General features: G+C 31.7%; 1 protein-coding gene across 3 annotated transcripts in view; it reads right to left on the bottom strand.

The window, feature by feature from the left end:
* Window positions 1-642: 642 nt before the first annotated feature.
* The window catches only part of LOC143068838 (uncharacterized), a 28,446-nt gene continuing 14,579 nt past the window's right edge, over window positions 643-14,509 (bottom strand). For 2 of the 3 annotated variants that reach the window (XM_076243174.1, XM_076243175.1), the window contains exons 4-10: window positions 12,671-12,852; window positions 12,254-12,281; window positions 11,392-11,530; window positions 10,031-10,045; window positions 9,280-9,333; window positions 7,893-7,973; window positions 643-2,154 (exon numbers count right to left, since the gene is read on the bottom strand). In XM_076243174.1, the coding sequence (XP_076099289.1) occupies window positions 1,703-2,154; window positions 7,893-7,973; window positions 9,280-9,333; window positions 10,031-10,045; window positions 11,392-11,530; window positions 12,254-12,281; window positions 12,671-12,852 (951 nt within the window). In that variant the 3' untranslated portion in view covers window positions 643-1,702. The remainder of the gene's footprint in view (window positions 2,155-7,892; window positions 7,974-9,279; window positions 9,334-10,030; window positions 10,046-11,391; window positions 11,531-12,253; window positions 12,282-12,670; window positions 12,853-14,509) is intronic. The other variant, XM_076243176.1, reaches the window with a different exon arrangement.

The following is a 14,509-nucleotide window of genomic DNA, read 5'->3' as shown; positions in this document are numbered from 1 at the left end:
TAATTGACATACTTTCTTGCTAAATCATTAATATCGTAACAGTTCTATCGGATTCAAAGAAAGTAAACATGATAATCCGTAGGAGAAAAGTGATTGTGACTTCAATTTCAGATATTTTGAACCAAGAAGAGACATATTAGTTACAACTATCATTTATCTATGGCATGACATTCTCCTATTTTACAAAACAATCATTGATTTTCAGTAAATTGACGAAAAGTCGACCTACCCTATGTTTATTTTGGATATTTTGAACCAGAAAAGCTCAACAGGAAGTGCCAGAATACTTTTTACCGTTTCAACATTTGGTTGAGATTAGATGGTTTACCAGGCGTGATATACAAAATTTAGTCCTGGTATCTATGATGAGTTTATTCGCAACCTCAGTGTTGACTTGCTAGTGATTACAGTACAGAACTATAAAGAACACTTGGTCACCAAGGCCCCATGTAGCAAATGAAAATTCTTGTCATATATTTTCATTCATGATCAATTTGTTTTCTGCATGCAATAAAAATATATTTGTACTTTTTTGTCTATACCTATGCTCAACAAGTTACAATTTGTATGGCACAGAAAATGTTTGAAACCCTATGTAAAAAGATAATGTTTGCTTGTGTGTCAGGATAAATCAAGAAAAGCTTTTCGTATGCAAGAAATTTATAGAGTATTATTCTCATCCGATCATAAACAGAATATATAGAAATAGTTATAAATGCAACATCAAAATAATTTTAAAACAAAACAAAAAGCAAAAAATTGAAATAAACACAATCAAAATTAAATAAAAACCCCTACATACATTAATAACCATAAGTATTTGCTTCAGCAAAAAAAAAGTTAAATAATATCCATATTTCTCTTTGTTAAGAACGTGTACCACAAAAACGTCATAAAACTATAAATACTATTCTACATCAATGTATAGGTGTATTTCATATCAAATATAAATGTAACTAAATTATGGACGGACTTCATTACTTAAAACACAACTGGAATGACTACATATATCACAACTGGAATGACTACGTATATCACAACTGAAATGACAGACATTTTCCCCAAATGAAATAGAAGAAACAATTGATACTGTCTAGCATATTAACATTGAAATACCCATGAAAATATTTGCAGTAAAATTATACTTCGGTTAAACAGTACATTTATAAAAATAATCTCAAGTGGAGCGTATTAAAATTGTATAGATTATGTTTGTCTCATAGACAATAAGCAGCAATGAGACCGTCCTAAATTTGATATTTTAACAAATTTAAGAATCGTTATGTCAAACTAAATAGAAAGTTTTATTTCAAGCTTTAACGGACTTATTAAACAACCTGATTTAAAAGTCTGTTTCCATTTATATCACAATAATAAAATGCATAAAAACGAAAAGCTCATCTTCGTGAATTCATTACCTGTGTATTTCAAATTTATGCCCGAGATAACCATAAAGACTTGTCTGTCATTGATTCATTATAAGATGGCACAAAGTTTCTTAAATTATGCAGACCTGCTTTCTTTTGTTGGTTGAAAGACATACAAAAGACTAAAACACGAAAAATCAATAAATGTGTGTCATACTACATTTGATCTTAATACATTTACGTATAAAGTACTTTGTTTCGCAATTGTAATAATATCTTATATAAAGTATACAAAAAAATCATGCAAATGTTTTGCAAAACGGTAGTGACATCTATTATCCACCACACCCTCCTCCGCATCCTCCTCCACATCCACCTCCACATCCACCGCCATCACCACCACCGCCATCCCCACCCCCGCAACCGCCCCCGCCTCCATCACCTCCGTAATCTCCACCATAATCCCCTCCGTAGCCCCCATCATCACCTCCCCAACCACCACCACCATCACCAAAGTCTCCACCGTCCCCATTATCTCCGGCTTCAAAATCCCCGACATCATTGTCATCATAACCGTAATCTCCATTGTCATGATCACAGTCGTAGTAATTATTCTCTATGTTCATGTCACCTCCATGACTTCCGAAACCACCATGACTTCCAAAACTACTCCAACTTCCCCAGTATCCACCATATGGATGCGGTCCCCAGCCCCAACCATATCCCCATCCATAGCCTGGACCGTATCCACCGAGACCATAGCCCATTGCACCTCCTAAAAGCATTCCTGAAATACAGTAAAATCAAAACTAGTTTAATATAACGTGTTTAAGTGATGCCTTTGCATACGTTTTACAAAAGACCCCACAATACAATAATAATGTATAGTATAATAAGTATGTGTTTGTAAATGTACTACTATGAATCTAAGAAAAAGGAGACAATTTTGATTTTGAAATTATAAATTTCTCTCATCTTAGAAGCAAAATAAAATTGAGAATGGAAATGGGGAATGTGTCAAAGAGACAACAACCCGACCAAAGAGCAAACAACAGCCGAGGGCCACCATGGGATCTCTAATTAAGCGAGATACAACCGCACCTGGAAGCATACTTCAGCTGGCCCCTACACAAAAATGCATAGTAGTTCAGTGATAAGGACGTCATACTAAACTCCAAAATATAAACAATAAACTAAAATTTAAAAATCACACCAGACTAACAAAGACCAGAGGCTCTTACTAAAGGGATATACACTTCCCAACTCATCCCGTATGTATGTGCTTGGAGCTGATACGCAGGCATTATAAAACGATATCAGTGTCTAACATTTGTCTTTGTATTGTTGTCTTTCACTTTTGCGCATTTGCTTATCTATAGATTGTGTATATGTCCTTTTGTTTTATCTTTATTAATACTAGAACACACCCGCGAAATCGCGGGCATATACAGCTATATGTGAACTATTGTAGGATGATTTTTTGTCAGAGATATTATGTATGGCGAATTTCATAAAAGGTATGAAAAGCTCTCTCCCTTTTTCCAAAGTCCGATATTTGTTTCCTTTCTGTTAAATTCAATTATTTCGTGTTTCTGGCCTCAGACCACAATTATTCTTCTCCTTTGCTACAATGCTTCTTTTAGTAAAAGTCAAATCAAATTAAAAATTTGCACCGTTTCAAACATGAAATAAATGTAACTGCTTATATATAGACCATTATTAGTCTAATGAAATATGCTTCAAGGACAATCCATCAGTGCTTTTTCTTTTGGGAGCCTTATTAACATGCCAATGGTAGGATATGAATATTGTATAAATGACTAAGACCGACTAAGGCTAATTTGAGGGGTGGTCGGAGGGGTCCTGATCCCGAAATCCCGGGCTTAAAACCATGAAATCCCGAGATGCAGAAATTAAAGAAACTTCATATCCCGAAATCCCGAAATCGTAAAATATATTCCCGGATCACGTAAGGATCAATCCCAAAATCAGGAGTCGATTTCACAAAAAAAAACTTACGACTAAAATTGATCGTAAGTATACTGAATTGTTCATGACTTACGACAAATCTTAGTCGTAAGTTTTTTTGTGAAATTGACTCCAGGAGCTTAAAAACACCCGATCCCGACGCCCCCAAAAAGGTCCTGCCTTTTTCTAATCTCTACCTTACTTTCATTTTTGCCAAATCACTATTTTCCCTTTCAACAATAAATTTGTATGCCCCATTTATGGGCATAATGTTTTCTAGTCTGTGCATCCGTGCGTTCGTTCGTTCGGTCGTCCGTCCGTCCGTCTGTCCCGCTTCAGGTTAAAGTTTTTGGTCGAGGTAGTTTTAGATGAAGTTGAGCATGTTTTACTTATGTATATATATGCAAGTGGGATGACCCCTTAAATAGTAAACATTTCAAAGAAAACAGTAGACAGAATCAGGTATTTTCTATACTAACATAGAAAGTCCCTGACAGAATACAGAGAGTCTCTGTATATTAAAGTAGTATAATCGTAGTTTACATGTAGATAAACGCCAAAAATAATTCTCCTCTCTAAGAAGGTATAATAATTGTGGTTCTTGCGATCTAAACACCATGATATGAAACGCGAAAAATAATTGTCCTCTCTAAGGAGGTATAATAGTTGTGATTCTTGCGATCTAAACTATGATATGAAGAACGCTCTGAATGGCTTATTTATTTTTCATTTTTGTTATCTATCATACGATTGGTTGTACTTGTGTGTGACATGTTTTACTTATTTTAATATATATGAAACTGGTATGACCCCTTAGATAGTAAACGTTAACATTTCAAAGAAAACAGTAGACAGAATACAGATCGAGAGTCTCTTTATATTGAAGTAGTATAATCGTAGTTTACATGTAGATAAAAGCGAAAAATAATTGTCCTCTTATAAGGAGGTATAATAGTTGTGGACCTTGCGATCTAAACACCATGATATGGAGAAAGCTCTGATTGGCTTATTTATTTTTTCATTTTTGTTATCTATCATACGATTGGTTGTATTTGTGCATGTTTCAAACCGGAAGTCTTATCTATGACTAAAAGTCAGTCTGATGACCGAATCATTTCCGGACTCCTTTTTTGTCGTTTTTCTCCCAAAATAACTCAATCTGAATAATCGTAAGAATGGATGACAAATGTGACTATGCATGTTACCTATAGGACATAGAGCCATGATGATTGATTTATTGTGGAAGGAAGAGAAGCGACACACAAAATGAGGTCTTCTCGTTTAATAGTATAGATACTTGTCTGTTTTTCGAAGTGAATAAGATTATAAAACAATGTTTGACTTTTTTTACCTAATATGTCTGCTTGTTTTTCTCGCATATTGTTGTCAATAAAATGTAATTCTATGCGACTGCCATACATTAAACTAGAGATTAAACTAGCTACAAAACTAGGTCTAATTTACAATTTTCTTCATCAGCAAATGCCTGTACCAAGTCAGGGATATCACAGCTGTTTTCAATTCGTTTGAGGTGTTTTAAATTATGATTCTGCAATTTGATAAGGGAATTTATATTTCGCATTTTCCGTGGAGTTCAGTATATTTGTTATTTTTCTTTTTAATATGTTCTTAATTATAATGTGTCACAAAAAAAGAATTATGAGAAATCCTTTCAATATCTTTCATGTTTGAATCGGACTATCGTCACAATTATAATGACAATGAATGTGTATTATGTTATTGAAACTTTTATATCAAAGAATGAAAAAAATACACTCTTTAAAAGATATATGATATGGTTGATCGGTTTCATGTTTAGTTGCTAAGGGATGAACTTACTCCATCCTTAAAACACCTAACCGACTAACTACAATTATAGTGAGGTAAAGGCTATATAACACATTTCAGACAGACATATATATTATATGTTATTCAGGTCTCAGACAGGGTATATACTCTGACATTCCCGGCTTAGAGTTTATATCTCCTGAGCCGAAGGCGAAGGGGATATAAGACCTAAGCCGGGAATGTCACAGTATATACCCTGTCTGAGACCTGAATTACACATATATTACGGATTACCCCTGACTTAATGTTATTTTCCAGTGCAAGTATTTGTTGACAACACATATATATTGAAAAACCCAACCTAATATGTTCGGCATACGTGAAGGATTGTCTAATTTTCTGTGAACATAATTTTATCGTGTATGTAATAATTTATAATAACACCTTGAACATTAAATTTAAGGTAGCACAATACAAAGATTTTATAACTCCAACTCCCAAGTTTTAAAATGCTGTAACTTTCTTAATAAAGCTTGAAAATTTATAAAAGTGGTAGTTTTTGATAGCTAACAGATAACTCTTTCAAATAAATGCAATGTTAGTATTATGCAACAATTATGTAACCAATTATAATGTTAACTGTATCTAAAATATTTTTCACCAAATTTCCACTTTCAAATGAAATTAGCTTCTGCATAGGTATCCCTAGAGGGTTGATTTTATTATATGTTGTTCATATGGCCATTATCTACAAAATGATGTCTCAGATTTCAGATAGAATGTATAGAACAAATTTTACACCTTATTAAACATTATCTTCTTTTATGTGGTTAGGATGTTTACACTAATTAGAGATTTATGAGAGAATGGAATACCATAGAGACAATCTGAGACAACCTTTTGAGGCCCAAAATGTGTTGATTAAGATTTCGTTAAAATTTTCTGTATAGTTAAAAGAGATGATAGAGCTAAATTCATTCAAGTGAACTTATCCAGATTTTGCCACTAATTACATAATAATTGATTACATAATGATTGCATAATAAAAATATTGCATTCATTTAAATGATTAATCTTTTATCTATCTATATATACCTCTTTTATTATTTTCTATGCATTCATACGAAAGTTACAGCATTTCAAAGGTTAGTGATTGGAAGTAAAAAAATCTTTGTATTGTGCTACCTTAAGTATTAAAAGTGTAAATTGCGTGATTTTGTATTAAAAATGTATTATTGACTGAAGCACGTCATTATTTTCCCTCTGTGAGCCTCTGACAGTCCCATAGCTTTTGACTACGTCACATACTAACCGGTGTTATGATGACGTTTTTGAGGTTCCAATTGGGGATAAAAACGTCCTATATACCCAGGCAGTTTCCCGAATATATACTGACATCTCTGTGTTGTTATCCAATCACAAACCTCCACACATTTGTAATCCGTAATATATATACATATATATATACATCCTTGATACATGAAGATGGCTTTTTATATATAACGATATTTTCAAACATCAATGATGTTCAAGGCCAATGGCAATGGCATTCCTGGTAAAATCATTATATTATAGCCCAAAAGCAGAAAATCGTTATTTATTTTTTGTAGGGATTGCGTAAACTTGTATGAGATGTAAATATCCTAACCATTGTCTGAAAAATATATATATATATCTCAGCCAATCTGCTTACAAAACATTGTTGCCCAGTCATATATTGACACAGAAGAACATAGTGCTACAAAAAGACATTTCTTTATTTTCATATTTTGTAGAGGCAAGGCCCTTTTGGCTTTTAATATATATAACGATATTTTCAAACATCAATGACGTTCAAGGCCAATGGCAATGGCATTCCTGGTAAAATCATTATATTATAGCCCAAAAGCAGAAAATCGTTATTTATTTTTTGTATGGATTGCGTAAACTTATATGAGATGCAAATATCTTAACCATTTGTGAAAAAAATTCCTAGGTAAATAGAAGCAATCATGTCAAATATCAATTCACAATAAATATTGTAAAAGGGGCACTAGCTACGAGATATATAAAAAAAATCAAAAGTATGATTTGTTTGGCTCAATCATTAATGAAAGTGAAATAGTGAAATAATAATATGCCTTGATCAGCTAAAATTGTTCAATTTTTGTCAAATTAAGCTAATAAACATTGATAATGACTTATTCACTTGCAAGTGAATAATTCGACCTCTTTAAATCCGTATTCATGTGAAATTCAATTTAACCCCAAAGAAAGAAATAGAATAACGCATGCATTGTCCGTGTACATGTATTTAAAGGAAAAGAATGTCAACATTGATAGTGAAACTATGTAAATAATTTGATTAACTGATTCGATCCACACAAAATCATTCTTATAAGGTAAAAACGACGATAAACATAAATTTTTAATCTACAATACAAAATTTAACGTATCAATAAAAATACAATTGCACGAGTTGCTTAATCTATTCATATCTATGTTTATGTTAACATTGCTTATATGGTCATAGAAGGTCAACACGATAGTTAATTAGATGGCATCTTGGCTAATCTTCACACAAAACGAAGCTACATCTTATTGAGACCATGTCAAGTAAATTATTTATTTTATACTTTTGATAGTTTGGAAAATGTTTTACATTGTTATTAATAAAATATAAGAATTTGGGTCAAATCGGTTAGCATGAATTTGGCAGCTAGTGCCCCTTTAAAGCTCTATTCAATCGATTATTTCACCAAAACTGTTTCCTGCTTCTACTGAACTTACCAGTTGCAAAGTCATTATTGTCACGATGTCCTCCTCCTCCACCATTCTGTACTACAACAGTTGTGTGACCACCTCCTTGACCTTTATTGGAATATACCAAGAAATAGATGTTACAAGTCTTCTGATTGGCTGAAAGTGCTTGTCTATCAGCTCATATACATAATTTAGTCATTTGACATTGTGATCATCAACGTTTTTTATGATTTACTCCTTCAAGTGGAGTTTTGAAATAATTGTAAGGGATGATTTAATATTTTTTCTGTTTATTCGAAAAAAAAACCGAAAAAAAATGTGTATCACACTTATAAATAACAAGATACGTGGGTTCTTTAGTGTGCACCACATTTTTGTTGTTATTTCTGCATAAACAGAAAAGAGTATTATAGTCATTTCTTAAATTATATCATTTTAGCGTCATTTTGAATATGTTGTATACTTAATATTTGGGGATCTTTTGAATATTAAAAACATTTGACAGGCATTTCACTTTAATCAATTTGGTTCTGCCACTTTAATCTAATAATTTGGTATTTTTTTTATATTTATATAGGTATCATCTCGACTTATCATATAGTTACTTCATGTCAAGCAAATGAACAAAAAAATATCACTCTATAAATAAATGAGGTGGAAGATATCAAAGTGACAATTACAATCCAATCATTGTCTTTGAACAAAAAGAAAAATGCTGAAGAGATAAACAGTTTATAATGAGCGACACAGAAAATTAAAGATGGAACAACACGAATTTACGCAAAAGCCGGGGAGATCTATATATTCATAGATATCATTATTCTGATTACATTAGAAGGATTTTCATGGTGATATGTGACACATTTATTCTATATAACGGTCATTCTAATCATGATGACGTACATAAACTTTTGGAAGGGTGACTGCATTTCATCCAAGTGAGAGGTTTAGCTAGCCATGAAAGCAGGTTTAATCAACCATTTTCGACATAAGAAAATGTCTGTACTAAGTCAGAAATTTGACAGTTGTTATCCTTTCTTTGGGTGTGGTTGAGCTTTTGATTTTGCCATTTGATTGCAGTCTTTCTGTTTTGAATTATACGCGGAGTTCAGTATTTTTGTTCTTTTACTTTTCAAAATTTTGATTAGTTGTATAATTGCAATCTAAATGCAGAATAAAACACTTTTCCAGTAATTTTTTTAATCATATTTCTAAGAACTAGGATTTTTTTTTAATAAAAAGCTGAAATTTGACAAGGATCCCAGATCTCCGACTGTATCCCATATGTATTGCCTAAAGAAAAATTATTTTACTGGACTTCAATCATTCAATAGTTGAAACATTCCCCATCAACCAATAGTTAATATATTTAAATTTGTTTTGCTGCATTATAGCTTTTGTTTGTTTTACTTACCGTTCTGTCTTCTTTGCTGGTTAGGTGGATAGCCATTGTTTGTCGGCGGGTAAGCTAAAAATGAAGTCAGTATCATAGTAATAAATATCTTAAAATAATTAATAATTTATTCTTCTTATGACGGGATTCAATTTACAATCAAAGCATTGCATAGAATGGAAATATATATTAATGATAATTTTTATCCACACTTGCATGTTTATATTTTTATGAAAACTTTAGAAGATAGAAAAAGAATGTTCATAACTGTTCTTATTTAGTGATTTTCGACAAATGTTTTAACATAATAACAGGTATACTGAAAGCTATGAAAGATATACTAAATTTTTAAGCAGCAAACATTGTGAGCATAATAGATCTACAAATCAGCAGATAATACGAATGATTTTGTCAAAACATTCTTCCAGCAGCTGAAGTGCCTAAATGACAATTACGACCTTTTTTCAAATATTTTAGTATTGTTACGGATTGTCCATAAATAAATATTATCCAGATAAGATTTTCATAACACAGTTGCCATTATTCTTGTTGCATTGTATCATTGTCAGATTATTATACAAAAATACTAGGTGAGCAATACAGTGTCATTGGAGTCTCCAGTTTGCTTATATTTCAAACTATTTATAAAGTGTAAGTAACATTCGTTTTGCAATCAGTCTAACCCAGCATCTAATATAGTATCCGATAGTATATCTGATTGAATATAAGACAGTGATTTATTTTTTTTAATTTTTAAAGATACCAGACTTACCAGTATTGTTAGCAGCTGCAAAAGAAAAATGTAAATCAGATTGCTTTTTCTGCAAAGTAGTAAATATTTCATAGTTTATAAGTTATGCATGACCTAGCATGTTTTGTTCTGATTTCAATGTATTTGGCTTTTGACAAAAGTTTTGATTACAATACAAATAAAATAGGACTTAAATACCTCATGAGCTATATGACCAAAATATGCCCATGATATAATAGCTTCATCCATCGCAGGTAAATTTTTCTTGAGGTAGTTGGATTCTTTTTTATTTCATCTAAAATCTAGATTGATATACTTGTACTTTGATCAAAGACAAATTTATTTTTTTTTCATTATATAAAATTAAATCAGCTTGATGTCAGCTGTAAAGAAAACAAATAAAACTGACGAAAACATATTTTCAACAATTCATAGATATTCAAAAAAATCTGAAACAATGCTGTTAGATAAAGTTTCACAAATAAAAATAATCATAGGATCACTGACTTCATTTTTTGTTTGCTTTTACTTTCTGTTACTATATTCTTAGAAAGAAAAAAAAGTTTGGAGAACATTGCTTTGAATAATTGTTTGTAACAAAATGGTGTCGATGACTCTTTGGTCATGTTTAAGCAAACACAAAACTCTGAAACAATATCAAGATATTTGATTTCTTGATCGACAACATATTTTATAGGTTTGAGGACGGTTTTCTCAACAACGATCGGCATTCCTATGGGAACCAACTGTGCTACTCTTCGAACTGAATTGTTCCTTTATTCATATATTCACACTTCTAATGGAGAAGAAACATCTTGCATTATCCTTTAACTTCAATTACCGGAATATAGTGGATGATCTCTCTCTAAATCTCAGAGTTTGATGACAATGTTTAAAAGCATATATCCTACTGATACAGTTAATTCTGCCTCTTAGCTTTACTAACATCATAATTTAATTCCCTAAGATTGAGATTGATATGTAACACCTTATTACCATAGCCATACTCTCTTCTTGTTTGGGAATATAGCAAATATGACATATCATCGATTTATTACTTTCAATGACCAAAAATCAAGTGTCAACAGTTGAGCAGGATTTTTTGATTTTCGGCACTCTCAAAACTGTTTGGTTATTGTCCAATCTTTTTTATACTGTTTTTGTCGATTTTCTTGGTCATCATGTTGATTGTTTTTCTTTGAATTGTTATCTTTTTCCCTTTTTGTTCAAGTTATACAGTTCATCATTTTTTTATTATTATTATTCACTTGAACATGTTGAAGTTCAACATAAACAAGTTCTATGCAAAATCTTATCAAACATTATGACATTGAAAAATTACTCTTTTGTGGTCTTAAGATTTGTATTTTCTTCACACTTACGATGCACAACATTAGGATTGAATCCATATGGCGGTGGTTGTCCATTTTGTTGTGGTTGACCGTTCTGTTGTGGATGACCATTCTGCTTTGCATGGTGAGAATGAGGCGGTCGTTCTGGTCTGGGAGGAGGTGGGGGTAGCTAAAACAAAATATACCACTTTAATCAATGAAAATCTAGGGAAAAGTTTAGTTGATAAAAACATTTTTCATTGATAACATTTAATAACTGTTTTGCATTTTGTCATACAGAAAGGAAAACAAAATTGTATTCTCTAAAATGTGTCTCAATGAATATTCATCATACAATTGGGCAATCACTTGTGTTACAGAAACATTACAAAGATGATTGATTGATTGTTGGTTGCTTAACGTCCATTACAAAGATGATAAAAGTATTTAAACGAAAGCTACATTTATAAGTTCGAAATTTTCATTTAACTAAACCTCAACTTCAAGTATCACTGAAAAGATATTAATTGTCGAAATGCCACTAATTTGGTACCGTTAATGTGTTTACTACCACTGGGTCGATACCACAGGGGGACGCAAGTCGCCGAGGGTAACGCCAGTCTAATGGTACTGAGCACTGACATGAAAATAATAGTACGCACATTGTTTCATTTAAATTTTCGAAATCATATTAAATCAAGGAATGTAACTCCCTCATATAAAACTCTGATTCCTTGTCCGGGTTTGGTTTGCTTTTTGTCCTTTTTTGTTTTTAACAGCTCTTGTTTTATGTTTTTTGATTTTTTAATACCGGTATTACGGCTATGGTCATCATTGTATATACACCTATTGTCGAACTACAGATCTGGTCAGAAAATAATATGTACTGTTAATGTTACTGTCTTGTACTTACTGTTGGTTGTATAGCATCTAGCCAAGTCCTGTAAAAATGTAATATATAAAATAAAATATATAAAATAATAAAATAATAATATCACATCTATACACGCTTAAAACACATGTCTTTATACAGCCAATGTGATTGAGTGGTTAAGAGTGAATTTTCAAAATTATATTGATATATGTAAAGAAATATTAGTGTAAACATATTGTGCGATATCTTTAATATGAACAAACAAAAACAAATTTCCTTTCCATTACTTTTTACAGATGCTTTTCAAAGCGTTTATTCAAGGCAAAAAAGGAGCATATATAATAATAAACAATTCAGAGCATATTTGATACAGATTTGAGTGCACACATGTTTCTGGAATAACTGGCCGTCCTAAGGTTTTCAGGACATACATATCGAATCTGAAATTAAACTCACTTCATTTCCTCGTCTCCGCCATCAAACAATATCCAGTTCATGACAATATTTTGTTTCTTTGTTCCTTTCTTGAAAATATTGGGTATACCCATCATATGTGTTGCCAATCTGCCTTTAGGAAGATCAGGTCTCCCTGTTATATGAAGGCACATTGGTCCGACTGCCATATAATTTGCTACCATCTGAAATCAACAACTGCCATGTTAGTTTAAAAGCAATCAAAGAGGAATTAATGTTAACGTGTTTTCATACAATGAAAACAAGAAAGAAAAGAAATTAATAATTAAACAGGAAAGCAATATTTTGGCTAGCTAAATCTAGACAGGGAGATTTTATTAACATTCAGGGATCAATGAATAATTATATATATGTCTATGCATGCTGGAAGATAAATTGAAAGCAAGGGTTTAGGTGCCCTTTTTTTTAATATATGTGTTTTCGATTGTAACCCAAAGATTCTGTTTTGATTGTAGATTGCCAGGGTTGGCAAAGTATTACTCGCCCGGGAAACCCCGGGCTGGGCAATACTCCCTGAAATGGGAATTAGTGGGCAATACTGGGCAATATGATTTATTAAGCTTATTTCAGCACAAAAGACTTCATAGTGTTATAGCTAAATATATACATTTTATACAGATAACCATTGAGAGTCATTGCTAGAAGATTGAAAATTCAATTTCATTCTCCTCTCTACTAATTCTATACATGTAGGCAGAATACATGATTTGCACATTTTAGGATAGCTTATTAATTTCAGCATTGTTTCAATAATTCAATCTTTGCAAAAAAATACATTTTATTGCAGTGTGGTTAATTCAAATTGTCATACAATCATATTGCTAAATAAACACCCTACAGGGTCATGTCATTAATACTTATAGAAATGAAAAGGCTGATTATTGTTATATAAACATATCTGTGTTCTATTCTGAATAATTACTTACTAATTAGTGATATTCATAGATATTATTTAAAAGAATTTTTTCTGACATACAATTTTTAATTCTTAACATTAGTTATATATATTTGAAATAAATGAATTATTTGGCTTTAAATGAATGTTAAGAGTGTGACCAATCTAGACAGATGGGTGATTTACTAGATTTTTAGGATAATTATTTAGAAAGGCTTTCTGCTATTTATATTTGTCTAATGTGTCTTCATGTACACTTGTCTCAGAGTTGCTAGAATAATACATTCTCAAATGTATATATACATTTGTATTATAAGTTTCTTAAACGATTATGAGACTTATTTATAAATCAAACTGTGTTTACATATAATTATATCTTTAATGTATTGCATTTGTGTTTAATCACTGAATCCTCTTCAGAAATTTAGGCCAGTATTTCATATTACCCAGTATTACCCGGAAAAAGCCAGTAAAACCCGGGTTTTCCCAGTATTCCCCACTGGGCTGGGCAATACTCATAAAACCCGCGTTTTTGCCAACCCTGTTGATTGCCTAATGTAAACGTGTAGAAGATGAATAACGTATACATTAAAAGAATATTAAGTAACATCAAAAACTTTTTATATTAAGCAAAACGTCATAGCACACCTAAGAGATGTGTATGTCGTATCATAATTTTAAATGTGATGTGGTTATATGGTAAAACGTCTGTGTGTGTGTTTTTTTTCCTCGTAACGTTTAAATATGAAAGGTCTTAATGATAAGACGGAGAAGATTCTCCTTCATAATTAGAGTTAAGGTAGCACAATACAAAGATGTTATACCTCCAATTTCCCAGTTTTAAAATGCTGTAACTTTCTTTATAATGATTGAAAATTTATAAAAGTGGTATTTATGGATAGATAACAGATTACTCCAACTAAGGC

This window comes from Mytilus galloprovincialis, chromosome 3, assembly GCF_965363235.1.
Source record: "Mytilus galloprovincialis chromosome 3, xbMytGall1.hap1.1, whole genome shotgun sequence".
Taxonomy (NCBI): Eukaryota; Metazoa; Mollusca; class Bivalvia; order Mytilida; family Mytilidae; genus Mytilus; species Mytilus galloprovincialis.
This window is presented reverse-complemented; position numbering and strand designations above follow the sequence as displayed.